Source organism: Macaca thibetana, chromosome 9, assembly GCF_024542745.1.
Source record: "Macaca thibetana thibetana isolate TM-01 chromosome 9, ASM2454274v1, whole genome shotgun sequence".
Lineage (NCBI taxonomy): Eukaryota > Metazoa > Chordata > Mammalia > Primates > Cercopithecidae > Macaca > Macaca thibetana.
The window spans coordinates 90,535,035-90,560,098 of record NC_065586.1 but is presented as its reverse complement, the minus strand read 5'-3'; the positions used below and the strand labels follow the sequence as shown (position 1 = coordinate 90,560,098).

Genomic DNA, 25,064 nt, shown 5'->3' with positions numbered 1-25,064 from the left:
AAAAAATCCAAAATATATCAGGTTGTTCTAAAGATAAGGAAATTTGGAAACTACAGAGTGCAGTATTAAAACTACAACAATTGCACAGTGTGGCAGAGAATGTAAAATAGTTCATTTCCCATTCCTGCTTATCCATTGCTTGCCTAAAAATTCTATTTCCAAGTATAGAATGTTCTCACTTATAAGTAGAAGCTGTGTTGGCCACGAAACATATTTCTTGTCTATGACACATAAGCAGGTACCTGCTGATGGTACTTTCTCTCTCTCCTTTTTACTCAAAACACATATATGAAGGTAGAGGTGGTATAGATACCACCTTGGAACACGAGTATTTAAGAATCATAACAAAGCCATCTGTGGTGGCTCATGCCTGTAATCCCAACACTTTGGGATGCCGAGGCAGGAGGATCACTTGAGTCCTGGAGTTTGACACCAGCCTGGGCAACAAGTGAGACTCCCTGGCTCTAAAAAAAAAAAAAAAAAAAAAAAAAAAATCAAAAAATTGGCCAGGCATGGTGGCTCATGCCTGTAATCCCAGCACTTTGGGAGGCCAAGACAGGCAGGTCACCTGAGGTCAGGAGTTTGAGACCAGCCTGGGCAACATGGTAAAATATAGTCTCTACTAAAAACACAAAAACTAGCCAGGCATGATGGCATGCGCCTGTAATCTCAGCTACTTGGGAGGCTGAGCTACGAGAATCTCTTGAACCCAGGAGATGGAGGTTGCAGTGAGCCAAGGTTGCAGCACTGCACTCTATCCTGGGTGATAGAGCAAAACTCCTTCACAAAAAAAAAAAAAAAATCAAAAAACCACGTGAATGGCACATATCTGTGGTCCCAGCTACATGGGAGGCTGACGCAGAGAATCACATGAGCCCAGGAAGTCAAGGCTGCAGTGAAGCATGTTCATGCCACTGCTCTTCAGCTTGGATGGCAAAGAGAGATCCTGTCTCAAAAAAATAATAATAATAATCAAGATGAAGGTTCGTGTTGTAAGTGTGGGGATCAAAAATGGCAGGCACCTGGTTCTAGGATGCTTCAGGGCTACAGTACTAGTTCTACGCTGTCCAACATGACACACTTTATGTGAAATAAATAAACACATTATTTGTTTAAGCCATGTTAATTGGTTTTTTTTTCTTATTTGTATACACACAATCTTAATTGCTAGAAATAGAAATAAGTAAATTAGAGACATAAATACATTATAAACCATAATCAAGGGTTTTGCAATTCTCAGTGTCACAATAGTGACATTGCAGAATAGGAGGCTCCAGTCTCTCCTTCCACCCAAGGATACACCAAATAAATATCCATTCACAGATCAATTGCCTCTGAGAGAAAGTCGGAAACAAGTTGAGAGACTTCTATATACGGGGCAACAAAAAAAAAAATCCACATAGACTGGGAAGAAAAAGCTACAGCACCAACCTCACCCAGGCACTACACCATACAATTTAGAAGGAATCCCCAACATCCAGCTTCTCCCTGGGGAAAAGAGGGTTTAGACCACACATTAACACCCTAACTCTAAGGTTCCCCACAGCTATCCACTTAACTTACCAACTCTGGGAGGAGAGAGGGCTAAGTATGCAGGAGTCTCTCTCTAGACCACCAGAAAAAGTACCAGTATTATATTGGCAAACAAGCACTTCCAGAGGTTTAATTTTCTAGGATCAGGGCAGAGAAAGGGATGAAGCTCAAAAGTCCAAGTTTCTGCCTAGATGAGACTTATTAGCATGTTCTGTAAATTGCTGCTCCTGACAGTGGAGCTTCTAACTAGCCTCAACACAAGTCCATATATGACAAGTGCACAGCTAACCTCATATTCAATAGTGGAAAGTTGAAGGATTTTCCTGTAAGATCAGGAAAAAGATATGGATGCCCACTCTCACTACTTCAATACAACACAGTATGGGAAGTACTAGCCAGAGCATGAGACAAGAAAAGTAAATGAAAGACATCCAAATAAGAAAAGAAGTAAAATTGTCTCTGCTGATGGCATGATCTTACATACAGAAAATCTTAAACACATCATCAAAAAACTCTTAGAACTGATAATTAAATTCAGTAAAGTTGCAGGATACAAAATCAACACACAAAAATTGATAGTGTATCTACACACTAACAACAAATGATATGAAAAAGAAATTTTAAAAGCAATCCCATTTACAATCGCATCAAAGAAATAAAGTATTTAGGAGTAAATTTAACCAAAAAAGTGAAAGTCACTGAAAAATATAAAATATTAATTAAAAAATGAAGAAGACACAAATTAAAAAGAGATACCATATACATGGATTGGAAGAGTTGATATTGTTAAAATGTCTATACTATCTAAAGCAATTTACAGTTTCATTGAAATCTCTATCAAAATTCCAATGTTATCTCTCATAGATACAGGAAAAGTCATTGCAAAAAAATTCATATAGAACCACAAAAATACCCAAATAGCCAAGGCAATCATTAGTAGAAAAGAACAAAGCTGGAGGCATCACATTACCTGATTTCAAGCTGTACTACAAATTAATAGTAATTAAAACAGCATGGTACTGGCATAAAAATTGATACATCAACCAACAGAATACAATAGAGGGCCAGAAAAGAACTCATGCCACTACAATTGATTTTAGACAAAGGTACCAAGAATATGCAATGGAAAGGGGACAGTCTCTTAAACAAATGGTGAGAAAACTGGATATCCATATGCTAAATAAAATTGAATGCTTATCTCACACCATATACTCAAGCAACTCAACATGAGACTTAAATATAACACCAGAAACTGTGAACTACTAGAAGAAAAGATTGAAGAAAAACTACAGGACATTGATCTGGGCAATAATTGTTTAGATTTTACCCCTAAAGCAGAGGCAACAAAAGCAAAGATAGACAAATGGGATTAAGTCAAACTAAAAAGCCTCGGCACAGCAAAGGAAAAAACAGAGTGAAGAGACAACATATGGATTAGGAGAAGTATTTGTAAGCCCTGTATCTAATAAGGGATTAATATCCAAAATATATAAGAGGGCTGGGAGCGGTGCCTCATACCTGTAATGCCATCACTTTGGGAGACCAAGGCAGGTGGATCACCCAAGGTCAGGAGTTCGAAACCAGCCTGGCCAACATGGTGAAACCCACATCTCTACTAAAAATTTAAAAATTAGCCAGGTGTAGTGGTTCATGCCTCTAATCCCAGCTACTTGGGAGGCTGAGGCAGGAGAATCTCTTGAACCAAGGAGGCAGAGGCTGCAGTGAGCCGAGATTGCACCACTGCACTCCACTCCACCCTGGGCAACAGAGTAAGACTCTGTCTCAAAAAAAATCTATATATATATACACACACACACACACGATCATATATATGGAACTTAACTCTATAGAAAGAAAATAAATAATCCAATTAAGAAATGGGCAAATCACCCGAATATTTCTAAAAAGAAGACATATGAGTGATTAAGAGATACATGAAAAAGATGCTCAACACTAATCATTAGAAAGTTACAAATTAAAAACAGTGAGATATCACCTCACATCTGTTAGAATGGCGATTATCAAAGAGAAAAAAAACAAGTGTTGGTGAAGATATGGAAAAAGGGAAACACTTGTGCACTGTTGATGGGAATGTAAGTTAGTGCAACCATTATGGAAAACAGTAAAAGCTTCCTCAAAAAACTAAAAATAGAATTACATGATCCAGCAATTTGGTTTATGGACATTTACTCAAAAGATTTGAAATCAGTATGTCAAAGAGATGTCTGCACTCCCATGTAAACTGCAGCACGATTCCCAATAGCTATATATAGAATCAGCTTAAGTGTCCATCAATAGATAAATAAAGAAAATGTGGCATATATATACAATAGAATACTATTCAGTCTTAAAAATGAAGAAATTCTGTTATTTGTGATAACAGGAATGGAACTGCAGAACATTATGCTAAGTTAAATAAGTCAGTTCAGGAACAGGAAAACAAATACCATATATTCTCACTTATATGTGGAATCTAAAACAACTTAACTCATAGAAGAGAGTAGAATGCTGATTGCCAGAGGGCTTGGGGGTTGGGGGAAAAGGGGAGATGATAGTCAAAGGCTATAAAGCCTCAGTTAGAATGGAGGAGAAAATCTGATCTCTCTTTTAAAAAATAATAAATTGCACAGCCAGTTGAATATAGGTAATAATAGAGTACAATCCACCTTCCTATCCATGGATATCACATCTATTGATTCAACCAACCTTAAATCAAAAAAAAAAAAAAAATTGGAAAAAGAGGCCAGGAGAGGTGGCTCATGTCTGTAATCCCAGCACTTTGGGAGGCCAAGATGGAGGATTGCTTGAGCCCAGAAGTGCAAGACTAGCCTAGGCAACATGGAAAGACCCTATCTCTACAAAAAAACAAAATTAGCTGGGCATGGTGGCATGCACCTGTGGTCCCGCATACTCAGGAGGCTGAGGTGGAAGAATTGCTTGAGCCCAGGAGTTCCAGGCTGCAGTGAGCTATGGTCATACCACTGCACAACAGCTTGGGCAACGGGACAAGATTCTGCCTCTAAAACAAAAAAGAATAAAATTCGGAAAATAAAAGTGTTTGTATTGGACATACACAGACTTTTTTCTTGTCATTGTTCCCTAAAAAATATAGTATAATAACCATTTACATTGTATTAGGAATTATAAGTAATTTAGACTGGGCACAGTGGCTCACGCCTTAAATCCAAGCACTGTGGGAGGCTGAGGCAGGAGGATTGCTTGAGTTCAGGAGGTCCACTCCAGCCTGGGCAAACACAGTGACACCCTATCTCTATAAAAACAAATTTTTAATTATCTGGGCATGGTGGTGTGCACCTGCAGTCCCAACTACTGGGGAGGCTGAGGTGGGAGGATCACTTGAGTCCAAGAGGTCAAACTACAGTGAGCCACAATCATGCCACTGCATTCCAGCCTGGGTAACAGAGCAAAACTCTGAGAAAAAAAAAAAAGAATTTAGTTAGACTCAATATTGCCTGCAGACTCATTATGAACTTGGAAATGTGCAAAAGATAACATGGTAGCATATCCAAAATTATGGAGAAAGAGAACAGATTGACAAGACAAGGTGGGGCCAGCCATTATTGTATTCCAGATGTGAGGTAATAATCAACTTGATCTAGTAAACAAGCACAGCAATGAATAAGAATATAGAAATTGAAGAGACACTACAGACATGAAGACAGAGAGTTTAGACATTAACCACCTATACAGGATGAAGGAGAGAGTAAGGGCAATGGAGATGCTTAGGACAAGGGACTGAATGAATTGAGTTCTTATATTTGGTTGGTGAAAAAGTAATTGCAGTTTATGCCATTAATAATAAAATGGAGAGTGGAAGAACAAAGCACTTCGCAAGGCAACTAAGGCTGGTTTAAGATGAGGGAAATATGTAACACAAAATTGACCATAACAATGGGACAGTTTAAAATACTGATTACAGGGAGTAATTAACATACAAAAAATGATTTCTTCCTATTCAATCCTCTAGAACAGCATTAATTTAATAAGGTTGTTATAATCTCCATGTTACCTGTGGCATGCCTAATATTATGTAATCAACCATCCTCTCAACAGATGTACTTGCCAGACAAAGGTCATCATGCCCATTGGTAACATTTAGAAACTTAACACAGTTTTCCAAGCTTATCAACTCAAAATTACACCAAGGCCAGAAAGGAGAGTAGAGCACTTGTAAACCAATAGTAATATTTCCGTCTGCTTAAGTGAAGTTGAAAAATCAGTGGTTATGTACAAATAGCCTATCAAAATTAAGCTAGTTGATAAAAAACATTGTTAAAAGAAATTAAAGAAGACCTAAATAAATGGAAAGACATCCCGTGTTCATCTATTGGAAGACTTAATATTGTTAAAATGGCATTACTTCCCAAATTGATCTACAGATTCAAAGTGATCCATATCAAAATATTTGCTATCTTTTTAATAGAAATTGACAAGATTACCATAAAATTCATGTGGCACTTTACATAACCAAAATAGCTAAGAACCAAAACAATCTTGGGAAAGAACAAAATTGGAGAACTGACACTTTCCAATTTCAAAACTTACATAAAAGCTACCATCATCTAGGTGCATGGTTCACTTCTATAATCCCAGCAATCTGGGAGGCCAGGACGGGCAGACCGCTTGAGGCCAGTAGTTGGAGACCAGCCTGGACAAAATAGCAAAACCCTGTCTCTGCTAAAAATACAATAAATTAGCTGGCTGTAGTGGCACATGCCTGTAATCCCAGCTACTCAGGAGGCTGATGTGGGAGAATCACCTGAGCACGGGAGGTAGAGGCCAAGATCATGCCACTGCACTACAGCCTGGGCAACCAGAGTGAGACCCTGTCTCAAAAAAAAAAAAAAAACATACTGTCATACTGGCATAAAGAAAGCCATCAATGAAATAGAATTGAGAGTCTAAAAATAAATCCTTGTGTTTGTAGTCAACTGATTTCAACAAATGTACCATGGTCACTCAATGGGGAATGAATGTCTTTTCAACAAATGGTACTAGGACAACAGAATATGCACATGCAAAGAATGAAGTTCTACCCACACCTCACACTATAACCAAAAATTGACTCAGAATGGATCTTAGACCCAAATGTAAAAGTTAAACTTATAAAACCATTAGAAGAAAACTTGGGGTGAATCTTTGTGATATTGGACTAAGTAATCATTTCTTAAACATGACAAGAAAATTGTAAGAAACCAAGCAAATAAATTGGATTTCACAAAAATTAAAAACTTGTATTTCAAAAGACATTATTAAGAAAGTGAAAGACACTTGACAAAATTGGAGAAAATATCTTTAAATAACATCTGATAAGGGACTTTTATCTAGAATATACAAAAACATTTCCATCTCAATAATTTCAAAAATATAATAACCTAATTTTAAAATGGACAAAAGATCTGAATATATTTTTCTCCAAAGACAAATACAAATGAACAATAACCAAGAGAAAAGATTATTTGGTGTCAGGAAAATGCAAACCAAACCACATGGAACCACCTCACCCCACTGGGATGGCTGGAATCAAAAAGATAAGAAGCATTAGCAAGGTTGTGGAGAAAGTGGAACCCTCAAAACATTGTAGTGAGAATACGAAATGGTGCAGCAAATTTCATGCCTAGGTTTTCTTCTGAGAGTTTTATATTTTTAGCTCTTACATTTAGGTCTTTGATCCAGCCACAGTTTCTCAAAGATTAAGCATACAATTGCTGCATGATCCAGCAATTCCACAGCCAAGTATATACCCAAGAGAAATAAAAACTTATCTATACACAAAATCTTGTACACAAATGTCCATACCAACATTATTCATAACAGCCAAAACAGAAACAATCAAAACCATCAACTAATGAATGGAAATATAAAATATGATATAGCCACACCCAAATATTATTTGCCTATATAAAGGAATGAGATACTGATATATGCTACGTCAATGAATCTTGAAAACAGTGTGCTAAGTGACAGAAGTCAGACAAAAAAGACCACATACTGTGTAATTTCATGTATATGAAATGTCTAGAATAGCAAATCTATAGAGACAAAAAGTATATTAGATTGCCTAGAGCCACCCCAATATGGGGTGACTGTTAAGCATATGGTTTTCTTTTCAGGATGATGGAAATGTTCTGAAATTGATTGTGGTGGTGACTGCACAGCTCTGTGACAAATACTAAAACTATTGAATTGTATTTAAAATGTATGAGGGTACAATATGTGAATTAAACTCAATAAAAATGTTATAAAAAATAAAATAAGCTAGATTCTAAATATTATAGTGAGGTCAAAGGAACAACACACTTTTTAAATACAGTAATGAGGACATAGCCACTGGTCACTGAAACACCATAGACCTTACAGTTCTCCTTAACCTGGAATTAACGGAGAGGATTCATAGCATTAAGGAAAGCCCTCTAAATGTGTACAAAAATGGAGAACTCATACAGTTTCAATTTTCTGGCAAAGTGTCCACATTTTAATGAGATTCTCAAATTAATTAGATCCCAGAACCATTGAACTAGCAGTAGAGAAGGTGGACAATAAGAATAATTTGCTTCTTCCCTTCTCCAGTTTCCTCAAAGTATCTCATCTTCTTCACTTCACTCTACCTAGAACACATTATTCGAGCAGTCCTGCTAACATTCCATGGGCAATTTCATGAAAGTCACCTTCATTAGCATCTTTGACTCCGTGCCATTTTCACCTACTGGCTGATTCTTCATTTCCACCCAGTGTTGTAAAGTGGTTGAATAAAATAATGGTGACCTCACAGGAAGAATTTTCTTTTCTAGAGTTAACTCTTTTCAGTTTGTTCTGGATTGGGCCACTTCTCAGTTCAAAGAGTACTTTGCACCTTAGTGTCCTGAGGGTATCTATATTACCCTTCTCAGTTTCCATATTGACCCTACCACTATTATTCATCATTTGGCTCCTATCTGATCCTCTAACTGAAACTAATATCTACAGATTTTTGGCAATATGACAAAATGGACAACTTGATTTTATTTCAGAATCTGTGTTTCTGTAGCCCACACTTTCAGCAAGCTGAAATTCAAAGATATGAAAAGTCTTGTAGCAAGTTTTTGACCTCCATTCTCATTGTACATATCCTTCTACACAACTCCTAGGATTATTTTCTCTAATAATTATATGCATCCCACTCTTGTTAGGGCTCACACATATACCTGATCAAATCAAAACTCTCCATGCCAGCATTCAGGTCTGCAGGTTAAACACCTCCAATTCCATATGTGTCCAGATTTACTTTTGGTTCCATTCAGTTAAGGCCTCCCTTCTCTGTCTCTTTGCCACCACACACCTCTGAACCTCTCATCACACTGTTCTGCACACTAAAAAATTGACTGCATCGTTATTCATTGTAAATATTTTAAGATTTACACCAAACATCAGGACATGCAGGAGGCCCATTTAGGTTAAAGCCTTTCACCTAACTCTCCTATATGCTGTGTGATATGACCATGCCCACTTTCAATTTATGACTATGTATTTTGCATTTTCTAACTTATTTGTATTTCCTTTTCATCTGAGGCATGCATTCCGTCTTTCCTCAGATAAATTATTAGTACCTAAAAATATTGCTCACATATTCTAATTGTTTAACAATTCAATTATAAATTCTCCATGGTGCTTCACCCAGATCCATACTCATAATAAGTACTTAAAGTGATCGTGAAGAGTTTCTTGCCTCACCATTTAAGCAATCATTATAGAACTAATCAATGAACCACAAGATGTAGGCAAACAAATAACATTTTACCTGTTCCATTTTGATCAGGAAACAATCAATAAAGTCCCGAGGATTGTCCATGTCCAGGGATTCTTGATGTTCTTTTATTCTCTCCAAAACATAACTTTTAACATAAGCAAAATTTTTAACTACTTTGTTATGACTTCCTGGGAGATAATCGATGAGAGCTGGGAAATTATTGCAGACCTTAAAGATTTTTTAAAATTAATTAAATTAAACACATGTATTGAAGACATATACCATAAGTTAACTGCTGGTTTAAAACTGAAGTAAATTTTTAAAAATTGTCTCCCTCTTTAAGAGGAGCATTTGAGTGTACGTACAAAGTAGTCTTCTATACTGAAAGATTTAAGTTAGAAAATTCTCAACAAGGGATCAAAGATGATAATTTCCTATACTCATATATTGTTTTCAGAATATTAAAATATCTTCATGTCAATTATCTCATTTTTTACATTAATTTTTCTCTATAGCCTTGAAATATAGAATTACATGAATTGCTTTAATTCCCATTTTGCAGATAAGAACAGAGGTTAAGGAAATTTGAATAACATGAAATAGACCACAAAGCTGTTGCCTGCTATTTCTACTCCTAGCAGGAAGCCTCAGAAATAGAATCACTCTTTTGTAACTGGGAGGGGTACAAAGATACCATAAAATGTAATTCAGCATTTTATGGATAAGTACCTGTACACCAGAGTAATTAAGATACTTCCGTGAGTAGTTAAGATAATCATACAATTATCTTTTAGACAGAGTTTGGGACACGCTAGCTCAGCACAGGGCAAAACTGTAATTTTTTAATGATTCATACACCCCAAAACCCAATCATTTTGTCATCTTAACCTTAATTGCCTTGCTGAAGCAGCAAACACCCCTATCCTATTCAGAACTTCCTGGTAGCATCTGTGCTCCCAAACATTCTCCCCTTTTGCCAAATAATGTGATGAAGAGGTCTCTAGCTGTGAATTAGAGGAAAAGCCTGTGAGTAATGCCAGCTTTTCAACAAGGGACTTGGATTTCCATTGAGTGTGTGCTTTTGGACAGTCACCAAAGTACTGCCAGAAACTGGATTTGGGGGTTTGGTGGAAAAAAAAAACACTAGCTAATGGGCTTGAATTCCAGCTCTATATTCAGGCATTTCTTTTCTTGTCTGTAAAATAAAGAAATCATCTATCTTTCCCAGATGTTAATGCCACAATGCTAAGATATGGACAAGCTGTAGTGTTCAACCACTCAGTTCACAGAGTAATAATGCCTACAAAATTGGCACAAAAGACAGTTCCATGGGCCCATCTCTCCATGAAAACACCCAAAACTTCAAACAAAAAAGTCAGAATCAACTTTAACAGAACTCTGGAAATCAGTCAAAGGTTTACAGCAATCAAGAGAAAGCTGAATAAAGAAAATGGCAACTTAAAAATAGTAGAAAAGCTTTGTGAGTTTATTTTTATTTTTATTTTAAGTTCCAAGGTACATGTGCTGGATGTGCAGGTTTGTTACATAGATAAATGTATGCCACAGTAGTTTGCTGCACCTATAAACTCATCACCTAGGTATTAAGCCCTGCACACATTAGCTATTTTTCCTAATGCTCTCCCTTCCCCAACCCCCCAACAGGCCCTAGTGTGTGTTGTTCCCCTCCCTGTGTCCATGTGTTCTCATTGTTCAGCTCCCACTTATAAGTAAGAACATGCGGTGTTTGGTTTGCTGCTCCTGCATTAGTTTGCTGATGATGATGGCTTCCAGCTCCACCCATGTCCCTGGAAAGGACATAATTTCATTCCTTTTTATGCTACATAGTATTCCATGATGATGAAGTATTTATGGCTACATAGTATGGCTTATGGCTACATAAGCTTTGTGGTATGTTTATTTGCTCTTGTCCCACCTCTGTCATCAGCTTGGCAGTGATCTTGTCAAGGGTAGCCCTGTTCCCAGTGGAGGACCCTGGTTCCTGGTTCCAGAGAGACCACAGAAGACCTTACTTGCAAAAAAGTATGTTTCTCTTTCTCACCTGTCTGAGGACTACCATGGGCTAACATGAGGCACTCAACTTTGTTTCACCTGATTCAAAATTCATTCAGGATGGAAAAGTAATGGCCATTTCTCAAAAACATTCTAAGACAAATGAACAACCCAAAGCTACCTGGGGCAAATGATAACAGTTGAGGCACACAGTACAGCACTAAAATCCTGAAAATAAAAGCTGAGAGACAGTTTCTTTGGAAAACTGGGATGTTCAAAAGTGCCTATGTATACTAAGAAATTTAGAAAGTTATCAACATGCCCAGAGCAGGACAGGCTAATTAGAAAAACGTGAGAAGATCCTGAACTTTCACCTCTGGCTGATATCCAGGCTCAACAGTAAGTGAAGGCTATGACAAGGAGTGCTCCAACCAATCTGAAAGACTAGCCTGCCTCCCTCCCTCCTTTCCTTCTTTCCTTCCTTCGTTCCTTCCTTCATTTCTTTCCTTACTTCCTTCCATCTTTCTTCTACTATTTATATATATATAAATACATATATTTTTTCTATGTCTCTTTTTTGCCTCTCCACATTTAAGAAAATTTCTGTCAAAACTATCTGAACATAAGCTGAAGAAAAGACTTCAGAAACCACACATGATTTGCAAAAATAGTTTTGAAAAGTCACTAAAGAAAGATATAGCCTTCAGAAGAAAAAAACAAAAACTATAGCAGGCAACAAAACACCCTAAGGAGAGGAAAGACTCTGATTTCCAGAGTTACCGCATAAGAGTATCCAAAATTTCCAGTTTTCAAACATTCACTTCACAGCTTGGTACATACAAAGTTTTGGACTGGGATTGGGGCAAGATGGCCAAACAGGAACAGCTCCAGTCTGGAGCTCCCAGGGAGACCAATGCAGAAGGCCAATGACTTCTGCATTTCCAACTGAGGTGCCTGGTTCATCTCATTGGGACTGGTTAGACAGTGGGTGCAGCCCACGGAGGGCAAACAGAAGCAGGGTAGGGAATTGGCTCACCTGGGAAGCACAACGGGTCGGGGAACTCCCTCCCCTAGCCAAGGGAAGCTGTGAGGGACAGTGCTATCTGGTCCAGATACTACACTTTTCCCATGGTCTTTGCGACACGCAAACTAGGAGATTCCTTCAGGTGCCTACACCACAAGGGCCCTGGGTTTCAAGCACAAAACTGGGTGGCCATTTGGGCAGACACTAAGCTAGCTGCAGAAGTCTTTTTTCATACCCCAATGGCACCTGAGTTCCAGCAAGACAGAACCATTCACTCCCCTGGAAATGGGGCTGAAGCCAGGGAACCAAGTTGTCTAGCTCAGAGGATCCCACACTCATGGGGCTGAGCAAGCTAAGATCCACTGGCTTGAAATTCTCACTGTCAGCACAGCAGTCTGAAGTCCACCTAGGATGCTCGAGCTTGATGGGAGTGGGGGGTGTCCACCATTAATGAGGTTTGAGTAGGCGGTTTTCCCCTCACAGTGTAAACAAAGCCTCTGGGAAGTTGAGTCTGGGCAGAGCCCACCGCAGCACCACAAAGCCCCTGTAGCGAGACTGCCTCTCTAGACTTCTCTCTGGGCAGGGCATCTCCGAAAGAAAGGCAGCAGTCCCAGTCAGGGGCCTATAGATAAAACTACCTCTCCCTGGGACAGAGCACCTGGGGGAAGGGGTGGCTGTGGGGACAGCTTCAGCAGACTTAAATGTTTCTGCCTGATGGTTCTAAAGAGAGCAGCAGATCTCCCAGCACAGCACTCAAGCTCTGCTAAGGGACAGACTGCCTCAAGTGGGTCCCTGGACCCTGAGCCTCCTGACAGGGAGACACCTCCCAGCAAGGGTCAACAGACATGTCATACAGGAGAGCTCTGGGTGGCATCTGGCTGGTGCCCCACTGGGATAAAGCTTCCAGAGGAAGGAGCAGGCAGCAATCTTTGCTATTCTGCAGGCTCCGCTGGTGATACCCAGGCAAACAGTGTCTGGAGTGGACCCTTACCAAACTCCAGCAGACCTGCAGAAGAGGGCCTGACAGAAGGAAAACTAACAAACAGAAAGCAATACCAACAACATCAACAAAAAGGATGATGACGCAAAACTCCATTCGAAGGTCACCAACAGCAAAGATCAAAGGTAGATAAATCCATGAAGATGAGGAAAAAACAGCACAAAAAGGCTGAAAATTCCAAAAACCAGAATGCCTCTTCTCCTCCAAAGGATCACAACTTCTCGCCAGCAAGGGAACAAAACTGGACGGAGAATGAGTTTGACAAATTGACAGAAGTAGGCTTCAGAAGATATATAATAACAAACTCTTCCAAGCTAAAGGATTATGTTCTAACCCAACGCAAGGAAACTAAGGACCTTGATAAAAAGAGGAATTGCTAACTAGAATAACCAGTTTCGAGAAGAACATAAACGACCTGATGGAGTTGAAAAACAAAGCACAAGAACTTCATGAAGCATACACAAGTATCAATAGCCAAATCTATCAAGCAGAAGAAAGGATATCAGAGATTGAAGATCAACTTAATGAAACAAAGTGAGAAGACAAGATTAGAGAAAAAAGAATGAAAAGGAATGAAGAAAGCCTCCAGAAATATGGGACTATGTGAAAAGACCAAACCTATGTTTGATTGGTGTATCTGAAAGTGACAGGAGAATGGAACCAAGCTGGAAAACACACTTCAGGATATTATCCAGGAGAACTTCCCCAACCCAGCAAGACAGGCCAACATTCAAACTTGGGAAATACAGAGAACATCACAAAGATACTCCTGGAGAAGAGCAACCCAAAGACACATAATCATCAGATGCACCAAGGACGAAATGAAGGAAAAAATGTCAAGGGCAGCCAGAGAGAAAGGTTAGGTTACCAAAAAGGGAAGGCCATTAGACTAACAGCAGATCTCTGTGCAGATCCCTACAAGCCAGAAGAGAGTGGGGGCCAATATTCAACATTTTTAAAGAAAAGAATTTTCAACCCAGAATTTCATATCCAGCCAAACTAAGCTTCATAAGTGAAGGGGAAATAAAATCCTTTACAGACAAGCAGACGCTGAGAGAGTTCACGTCCTTTGCAGGGACATGGATGAAGCTGGAAACCATCATTCTCAGTAAACTAACACAGGAACAGAAAACCAAACACTACATGTTCTCACTCATAAGTGGGAGTTGAACATGAGAACACATGGGCACAGAGAGGGGGACATCACACACCAGGGCTTGTTGGGTGGTAGGGGGTAAGGGGAGGGATAGCATTAGGAGAAATACCTAATGTAGATGACAGGTTGATGGGTGCAGCAAACCACCATGGCACATGTATACCTATGTAACAAATCTGCCCATTCTGCACATGTATCCCAGAACTTAAAGTATAATTTTTAAAAATTTAAAAAATTTTCAACTGTCTGATAAAATAAGAAAAATAATATCTCAGGAAGAGAAGCTCATGATCTCACCTGGATCCATGGGGAGCTCAGAATCCTGAGGTTTTCATTGAATTTTTCCATCAAATTAAGAAATCTCTGATCTTTATAATCAAATCGATTATGGAAAATAACAGAGCAGATCACATTGCAGGGAGCACAGCCCAGGATGAAAGTGGGATCACAGGGTGAGGCTAAAGGATTGGAAATATTTTAAATTATCATTAATATATATATATATAAAAAATACTTTGTCTTCGATAACAGGGAAAAGTAATTTTAGAAACTCTAAACCAATATCTACCTAGAAATTCTCTTATCAACACAAACTATAGTATATTGAAATTTAATACCTCACTTTTTCCTTAAAATTGAATTAATTATTCTATCCTAGCTATTTAATAATGGTTTTCCAAATACTGCATTTACTTCACTGCATTTCTTTATACAATTCTGACCCAAGATGCCTGTTATTTTGAAGAGAAAACAAAAAAATTTAAAGAGGCCACATTTAAAACCACTTAATAATTCAAGTTATCAGTGCAGAATAACATTTATCTGGAAAGCTTGTAGACAATTGATTGATAGAGGAAGGGAGAAAATAGGAACCTGAAAACCTCTTCTATATAATGAATAGTTGAAGTAACTGTGTGTAGAATCAGCAGAAGAGGAGACTAAAGAGAGAAAGAGTATGGGAAAATTCAGATTGATGAAACAAATGTAAAAAAGCAAAAGTCATCTATGTTATACAAGAAAAAAGCTAACACAAATAAGAAGATAGACTGGTTTGCCTAAAATAAAAGTAAATAAGAAACTTTCATTTCAAACCTAAATTACAAATAGGGCAGACAGAAAAACTTAAATTGATAAATGGAGTCCTTTTGTTTCCTTATTTCGATATTGAAAGAAAAAAAAAGAATTTCCGGCTCTAAGAAATTGTGTCTATTATCACCTGGCACTATCTTCAATTTATTTGAACAAAGCCTGACATCTTATAGAATCCTCGGTTATTGTTCCATCTAGCCATCCAAAAAAATACCTTATGTTATTATAAATTTTTTAATTTGATCATCATTTAGGTAATTCCATCATTTCACAAATCAATAAATTATTATAGAGGAAAGTGATTATTTGTGAGCAATTTTTAAATAAAATTGTTATAATCAAATCATCAATGAACTTTACACATGACAGTATCATAAATGTAATTAAGAGTGACTTGAACAAAAATGCTGTGTGGTAATGATGGGGAATTAAATAATAGGACTGTGTTTAGTTAACTGCTCCTATGCCAGGCTTCTTTTCAGCTGAAACATGCCAGGGCACTAAGTTTTCAGAAAATCTTTTATTCTAGCCTGGAAGGCAGGGGATAATTTGGGATTATTAGTTTGAGATTTCTGTGTGTGTGTGCATGCACGTGCACGTGTGTTTGTACATGCCCATGCACATGATATTCATAGTGAAAATCTAGTTTATGATCTTTCCTTTCACTTCAATTGGGGGAGTATATTAGGCTGTTTTTGAATTGCTATAAAGAAATACCTAAGACTAGGTAATTTATAAGAAAAGAGATTTAATTGGCTCGCAGTTCTGCAGGCTGTGCAGGAAGCATGATGCATGGCAGAAGGCAAAGTAGGAGCTTGCACTCACATGGCAAAAGCCAAAGCAAGAGAGGGAGGCGGGAGGTGCTATGCACTTTTAAATGACTAGATTTCATGAAAACTCACTTGCTATCATGAGGAAAGTACCAAAAGGGTTGGTGCTAAACTATTCATGAAAAATCCAGCCCCATGATCCAATCACCTCTCACCAGGCCCCACCTCCAGTACAGGGATTACATTTCAATATAAGATTTGAATGGGAACACACATCCATACTATATCAGGGTGATAATAAAAATCAGGGTGATAATAAAAATCAGGGTAATTTGTAATCCAAGCTGAAAATCAGACTTATTATGACAAGAACTTTATAGGTGAGTCCAACTGGGATGAGGAGAGGATAAATAACTTTTAATCCTAAATCCAATTGTTTTAATATTCACGGTGGATTTTGTTTCTATTTAGATTTGGTGAGGTCAACAGATCAGGAAGCCCCAAAACAGACTGCCCTTGAAAAGACAGTTCATTGCTCGCAGTTCCTAGAGGAGGGGCACTCCACACCACGTTGAGGGTGTGGGGAGCCACATGGGGAAGTACCAGGGTTGGTCAGGAGGCAGCAAGAGCAAAAAGAAACCATGGGGCTGAGCCTTTATTGGTGTTTTCACAGGAAGAAATGAGTGAGATAGGGTGGGTAGACTGAGTAAGCCTGGGAATAGATAGTTTGAACAATTTCTGTGGGCTCTGGGATATAGGGGTGGTCCATAGTTGTCCCATAACTGGCTCTGTAATGATTTAAGACAAGGAGAATACAGTCAACACTCTGTATCCATGGTGTATCATGGATTCAACCAACCCCAAATCAAAAATATTCAGAGCAAAAACAAGTATCTGTACAGAACATGTACAGACCTTTTTTTCTTGTCAATATTCTCTAATATTGGGAAATATTATAAACAATATTGTCAATATTCTCCAAATATATGGCAAATATTATGCCATATTTAAGGGACTTGAGCATATGTGGATTTTGGTATCCAAGAGGAGTCCTAGAACCAATGTCTTACTGATAAGGAGGGACAACTATATTGGATTCATGTGTGAGAGTTTGATAAAGAAGGTGGATGGGGCTCTGAGCTCTGGAGAGTTTGCTTTGTAAATCAGAGACATGCTGTGGACAAGATATTTGCTATCTCTAGGAACTGTCTGACTTTGGGAGAGGCAGTCCCTTCTAGGACCACAAAATCCCCAAGATGTCGAAGCATCATAAAAAAATAGAAAATAAAAAACATGATTAATACACAAATAAAGATGAAGGAAAATACAAAGAAAGCTGAATACAGAGCTAATGTACAACTAGGGAAAGTAGGATAAAGAGTTATTAATAATACTTAAAATTTATTTAAATAAACATTTTATAATTTGGCATTGTTTTTAATTGAAAGACTATGTTATAGCATTTATTTTCTTAAAATATATAAAACATTACAGTAAATAGTAACATTAAATAACTCCAGCTGATAATTTTAATTAGTTCTTAATTAACAGGGAAATTAAAATTGATAAAAGCTACACTAAAGATGCCTAGTCTCTTAAAACCATAGATAAGCATCATTATGGTAGCAATTATAGTCACACACCTCAGAAGAAACCCCCAGATATGTTAGTGAGGCTGACTGTACAAATATAGACCAACCAAATGAAAGTACATGTCAGTTGTTTCATGCCTAAAAGATGTAAAGAAATCATTCCCACTATGTCTGTGCCACAAGTATTCCCTGGTGAAATGTTCTAGAATAGATAATCCACAATTACACTATGGGAAAAACATTACTCTTTAATAATTTGAAAAAAAAGAGACAAAACCTTCTAAATTAATGCTGTAATGATTTGAAAACAAACCAAGCCTGGGACAGAATAGGATTAAATAAGCCTTTTATACTCACACTGTATGCATAGTCATTGTGTACATGCATAGGTGCACAAAAGCTCCCTTGGCTCTCTGCTTCAAACCTCCCCCCTCCATATGAGAACTGACAACCACTGCCTATCATGAGAGATCTGGCCACCCCTAGGAGGTTTCCAAGGATGTCATTAGAGAAGAGAGCAGTCTGTTAATGTCAGAGTATTGTGTATTTCAAGATAGCTAGAACACAAGTCTTGAAATGTTCTCAACATATAGAAATGATAAATGTTCAACGTGATGCATATCCTAAACACCCTAACTTGATCATTACACATTCTGCACATGTAACAAAATATTATATGTACCCCATAAATATGTATAAAGGTTATGTATCAATTTAAAAATAAATTAAAATAAATTTTAGAAAACATTTTACAGGAAAAAAAAAAAAGTCACCCACCATTGGTTTTTCTCAACTCCTCCACAAGGCAGAGGGCTTCCTCTTGGACACGGTCCTCAATGCTCCTTTTCCCCATCCCAAAATTCTGCAGAGTCATGAGGGAGAAACGCCGGATCTCCTTCCATCTTTTTCCATTGCTGAAAAGGATTCCTAACAGAACAGAAAACAGAAACTAGGAGGGAGATTCCAAACAAGGACAGGAGAGCTGACACTCGGCAGCCACGTGGATGGGTCAAGTTCTGTCTCAGGAGCTCTTCAAGCCTCTGTTTTCCATCCTCCCCATCCCTATAACCACTGCCCAGTACATACACATGTACACATACACACAATACATGCACATTTACCGAGTCCTTTATTAACTTTTTCAGCCACTGGAAAACTTCCTCTTCCAGAAAACTTCTCTCCATGATCAATCAGGGCCTCCTTCACTGCTTCATATCCATGCAACACCACAATGGGCTTCAGGCCAAAATACACAGTGAACACAGGGCCATAGACTTTTGAGAACTGAACATAGAAAAGGAGGTTCAAATAGTAGCAAAGCTCAGTATTTGGTCTATATATTGTCCGTGATTCAGACTGATACTAGCATCATAATGTTGATATGATTATTCTGTCAAATACAGCTTCAAATATTTGTGGATTTTACATAAAGATGATGATTATTGTTTTAGCTGCACATATACAGTGCCTTCAATGTGCCAGGCAGTGGCCCAGGAAATTAGTATGCAGGTTATTAAACTTAGTCATCACATCAACACCTTGAGCTAGATTTGTTTACTTTATTTTACAGATAAGACAAATTGAATTTTAAAGAATTTCAAATTCATTGTCAGTGTCCCACAACTGATAAACAGAATGTCCAAATTTGAAGCCTGCTTAGTCAACCTGTGATGCCTGAGCAATTTATCAGTTTCCAATGTCCATATTTTGACCAATATTCAGCCACTGGGACACTGCTTCAGGATCCCCTGCAAAGCTCATCCCATAGGGATCCTGATGCAGGAGTCCTGTCATCAATACTAAAAAATCTACACCTTTTTAAATCACCCAGATGATTCTACTGCCCAGCCTACTTTGAGATCCACTGGTATAATCACCACAGAAAGACAGTGGACCCTACAGAGATAGTATCAAGATGTGTGGCATCTCACAGAGGAACAATGTTTTCCATGCTGTACACTCATAGGTCACAGACAGCAGCTTTGTACAGAGGCCATAAATATTCTGTTACCACCCAGATGGCCCTGACTAATTCTTTCTTTCATTCATTTATGTTTATGATGAACTCATAGATATTTCTTTGACATCAGGCATGACTTGCTTTTTAAGAAGTTTAATGATCATAGCTAATATAAGCAAAATACATAGCATATACAGTTACTGACTTCTCAAAACCTTTAATCACAAAACCCTTCCATTACCATTTTCTTTCAGGCAAAAAAATTATAGCAAATGACTGTGAAGCAAAGAAAAGCAGCAGGCCTTTATCATTTTGATTCTACCTTACAACTTAAAATGTTTCTCTTCTGGCAAAATGCATTATTTTATTCCACTATTTCTGACAATGACACAAAAGAAAAACATACTCCACAGGAAGTATTTGCTTTACAATAACGTACTTTAATAATTGGCCTCTGGTAGTACAGGAGGAATGTTGAGGAATGTTCCTATAATATAACATATAACCTTTAATAACTGGCCTCTGGTAATACAGAAGTTTCTATGTGACATTAATGGTTATATGTGACAAGCCCACAACTAACATCATATTTAACGGTGAAAAGCTAAAAGCTTTTCCTGCGAGATCAGAAATTAGAGAAGAATGCCCTCTCTGACCATTTCTGTTCAACAGAGTACTGGAAGTCCTAGTCAGAGCAATTAGACTAAAAATAGAAAATATTAATATAGGAATATTCATATAGGAAAGGATGAAGTGAAATTGTCTGTTTCCTGATGATGTAATCTTATATGTAGAAAATCCTAAAGACTTCAGAACAAAAGTGCTAGAACGGATAAACAAATTCAGTAAACTTGAAGGATACAAAATCAACATGCAGAAATCAGTGGCATTTCTATACACTAGCAACAAAATATCTAAAAAAGAAATTAAGAGAACAATTCATTTATAGTAGCATCAAAAAATAAAATACTTAGGAATAAATGTAACCAAAGAAGAGAAAGATCTATATACTGAAAACTACAAATCATTGATGAAAGAAATTGAAGGTGACACAAATAAAGGCGAAGCTATCCCATGTTCATGGATTGGAAAAACTAATAGTGGTAAAATGTCATACTACCCAAAGCAATATACAGATCCAATGCAATCCCTATAAAAATTTTAATCTCATTCTTCACAGAAATAGAAAAAACAATCTTAAAATTTGTATGGAACCACAAAAGACCCCAAATAACTAAAGCAATTTAACCAAAAGAATAAAGCTGGAGGCATCACACTATAGAACTGCAAAATATGTGACAAAGCTATAGTAAGCAAAACAGCATAGCATTAGCATAAAAACAGACACATTGATTAAAGGAAAACATAGAGAACCCTGAAATAAGCCCACACATCTATAATCAATTGATTTTTGACAAAGGTGCCAAGAACATACAATGGGGAAAGCACTCTTCAGCAAAAGATGTTGAGAAAACTGGATATTCTTATGCAAAGAATAAAACAGAATCCTAATCTCACCCCTTATATAATAATTAACTCAAAATGAATTAAAGTCTTAAGCATAAGACCTGAAACTAAAAAATAAAACTGCTAAAAGAAACCATAGAGAAAAACTCCATGACATTGGTCTAGGCAATGATTTCTTGGATATGATTCTAAAAGCACAAGCCATGAAAACAAAACTAGACAAATGAGATTCTGACCACCTAAACTTCTGCACAGCAAAGGAAACAAGTCATAGAGTCAAGAGACAATCCACGGATTGGGAGAAAATATTTGCAACTCAGACATAAGATAAGGGACTAATATTCAAAATATATAGACACTCAAATTACTCAATAACAAATAATTCTATTTAAAATGAGCAAAAGGGTCAAGTGCAATGTCTCATGCCTATAATTCCAGCACTTTGAGAGACCAAGGTGGGTGGATTGCTTGAGCCCAAGAGTTCAAGACCAGCCTGGACAACAGAGAGACCACATCCCTACAAAACATTAAAAAATTATCCAGGCATGGTGGCATACACCTGTAGTCCCTGCTACTTGGGGGACTAAGGTGGAAGGATGGCTTGAGCCCAGGAGCTCAAGGCTGCAGCAAACTGTGATCCTATCACTACACTGCAGCCTACAACAGAGCAAAACCCTGTCTCTATTTATTAATTAATTAATTAATTAAATGGGCAAAGGATTTCAGTAGACATTTTTCAAAAGAAGACATATAAATGGTGAACAGATATATTTTTTAAATACTCAACAAATTTAATCAGAGAAATGCAAATTAAAACCACAATGAGATATCTCATCACAACTTGTAGATATTATTATTATCAAAAAGATAAAAAGATAACAAGTGTTGACAAAGATGTGGAATAAAGTGAACCTTGGGTATGTAAATTAGCATAGTGATTTGAGAAACCAGTATGGATGTTCCTCAAAAAACTAAAAATAGAACTATCAGATGATCCAGCAATCCCACTACCAGTATATACCCAAAGGAATTGAAGTCAGTATGGGGAAGAGATGTCTGTACTTCCATGTTTATTGCAGTGCTATTGATAATAGCCAAGATATGGAAACAACCTAAGTGTTCATCAATAAATTAATCGATTTTGTATGTGGCATATATGTACAATGAAATGTTATTCAGCCTTTTAAAAAGGAAAAAATATTCTTATTTATGACAGCATGGATGAATCTAGAGAACATCATATTAATAAAATAAGCCAGGCATAGAGACAAATATCATATATGATCTCACTTCTATGTGGAATCTTAAAAAGTTGAATTCATAGAAGTAGAGATTAGAATGGTGGCTATCAGAGGCTGGCAGGTGGAAATGTGCCAAATAAGGGAATACTTTGGTCAACAGGTACAGAGTTACAGTTAGATAGGAGGAATAAGGTCGGGTGTTCTACTGGACAGCAAGGTGACTATAATTAATGTTAATGTACTGTATATTTCAAAACAGCTAAAAAAGAGGATTCTAAATGTTCTCATTACAAAGAAATGACAAATATTTGAGGTGATGGATATGCTAATTACCCTGATGATCAATTCACAATGTATACATGTGTCAAAATGTAATATTGCACCCCATTAATATATTCAATTACCATTTATCACTTTGAAATGAAATAAAATTTTAGGAATCGTGAGGTTAAATACACCTTGTAAATTACTAGAGGAGCATAAAGCATACTTACATTGGTTAAGGATTTGCTCATGTCCTTAACATCTAACTGCAGGATATTTCCAATAATTGGGAGAGGAGTGGGGCCAGACGGAAGCCTCCCTCTTCCAGAGCTCTGTCTCCAGAGTGAAAGGAGAAACAAACAGGAGAGACAGAGCACCAGAGCCACAGCTGGATCCATTGAAGGCTTCTCTTCTTAGTAAGAAAACTGTGGGCTTTCACTTCAAGGCTTTTATAACACTCGCTGTTAATCCACCTGTGATTCTAACTCTGACTGTGACTAGTCAGCAAAAAGCACTTTAATCTCTCTTCTGAATGAACATTGGCTCACTGAAAAAAATAAAAATAAGGTGTTCTTTTTTCTTGTTCTCATTTCCAATGCCCCACCCTGGAGATTCTGGTTTAACTAGTCTGAAGCAGAGCCCAGGTTTGTTTTGTTTTGTTTTGTTTTTCTTTTTTTCTTGAGCTGGAGTTTCGCTCTCGTTGCCCAGGCTGGAGTGAAAGGGCAAGATCTCAGCTCACTGCGGCCTCCACCTCCTGGGTTCGAGCGATTCTGCCTCAGCTTCCGGCGTAGCTGGGATTACAGGCATGCATCACCATGCCTGGTTGATTTTGTATTTTTAGCAGAGACAGGGTTTCACCATGTTGGCCAGATTGGTCTCGAACTCCTGACCTCAGGTGATCCGCCCGCCTTGGCCTCCCAAAGTGCTGGGATTACAGGCATGAGCCACCGTGCCCGGCCAGGCCTAGGTTTTTTTCAAAACCCCAGGTGGTTCCACTGTGCAGCCAAAATTGAGAACAAATGAAATAAATTATTTCATCAAAAAAGTATTCAAAATTTTGGATTCTTAGATTGATGAACAGTTGGAAATATGACCTTGAGGGGAATCTGTGTATTATATCCCTTGTATGTAAAATAATATTTATCCTATTGAGAGGAGGTAGCCAGCTTGCTTTAGGTAGGCAGTAAGGGAAGGGTCCCCAGAGAACCTCCAACCCTTCCAGGTCATCGCCCAATCCACAAAAACCCCAAGTACTTACACTAGATGTTTTGTGCAGATAAGGGAACTTGCACAGGGAGCTTGCCTAAATATGTCCGCAGTGAAAAATTCCTACCTTTAACACATGTGCAGTAACGGAATTAAATCAATATGGAGTGGCTTACACTAAGAGTCCACATGCGCAATGGAAGGAAGGGGTGGAAACACCAGGAATTCACGCCTTATGCAAATAAGGATCCCAGCCTCATCAGCTTTTCTATAAAAATCCTGGTATTCAACTGTGAAGTGGCAATCCGCAACCCGCTTTCAGGGCCTCTCTCTTTGCTGAGAGTTTTCCTTTCACTTAATAAATTCTACTCCACTCACTCTCTGGTGTCTGTGTGCCTAATTCTTCCTGCATAAGATAGCAACTCGGACCTAGCTGAGCTAAGGATCAGCAAGACTGCAACACTATAATGCTTTCTCAAGCACTGGGATCATTTTCCTTGAAAATGAGATCCTTTTGAAATGTTTTAGTGTAGTACTAACATTACAGCTGCCTAAACATAGCGCAGCTAACAAACTCATTCATCTTAAACGGCTAAAGCGGTTATCAATTAACTAAGTAAACATACACACCTTTTTCCATTAACCCCCCTGAAAAACCTGGACAGCTAAGAATATTATTTCATATTTTTCAAATGGGGAAAGGGAGACTCTAGGAGAAGAGATGACCTATTCAGTGTTCCATAGCTCATAAATGGCAGGCTGGGATTTGAACTGAGATCTTCTGATGCCCACTGCAGTATATTATCACTTACACCTGAGCTGCCCTGTGAACAGTTTTAGCAAAATAAAATAAATCCTAAAAACATTCATCAGTCTGAATCTACACCACACTGTTCACAAAATAACAGGGCTGTACATTCTCAAGAGAAGAAATAAAAGCTAGAGTTTCTCCCCTCTCTGTTACTGAAGAGCTGAAACTTACTCAGTGTAACTGAGGAAAGAGCC

At 37.9% G+C, this 25,064-nt stretch overlaps 1 protein-coding gene across 5 annotated transcripts in view; it reads right to left on the bottom strand.

The window, feature by feature from the left end:
• The window catches only part of LOC126962034 (cytochrome P450 2C18), a 263,118-nt gene extending 238,790 nt beyond the window's left edge, over positions 1–24,328 (bottom strand). For 3 of the 5 annotated variants that reach the window (XR_007728567.1, XM_050802806.1, XM_050802807.1), the window contains exons 1-6: positions 24,112–24,328; positions 23,084–23,400; positions 19,043–19,205; positions 18,699–18,848; positions 14,768–14,928; positions 9,332–9,508 (exon numbers count right to left, since the gene is read on the bottom strand). Coding sequence is in view for 4 of the 5 variants with exons in the window: in XM_050802806.1 (XP_050658763.1) it covers positions 9,332–9,508; positions 14,768–14,928; positions 18,699–18,848; positions 19,043–19,205; positions 23,084–23,251 (819 nt within the window). In the remaining variant the exon portion in view is untranslated. The remainder of the gene's footprint in view (positions 1–9,331; positions 9,509–14,767; positions 14,929–18,698; positions 18,849–19,042; positions 19,206–23,083; positions 23,401–24,111) is intronic. The other 2 variants (XM_050802805.1, XM_050802803.1) reach the window with 2 other exon arrangements.
• Positions 24,329–25,064: the final 736 nt, after the last annotated feature.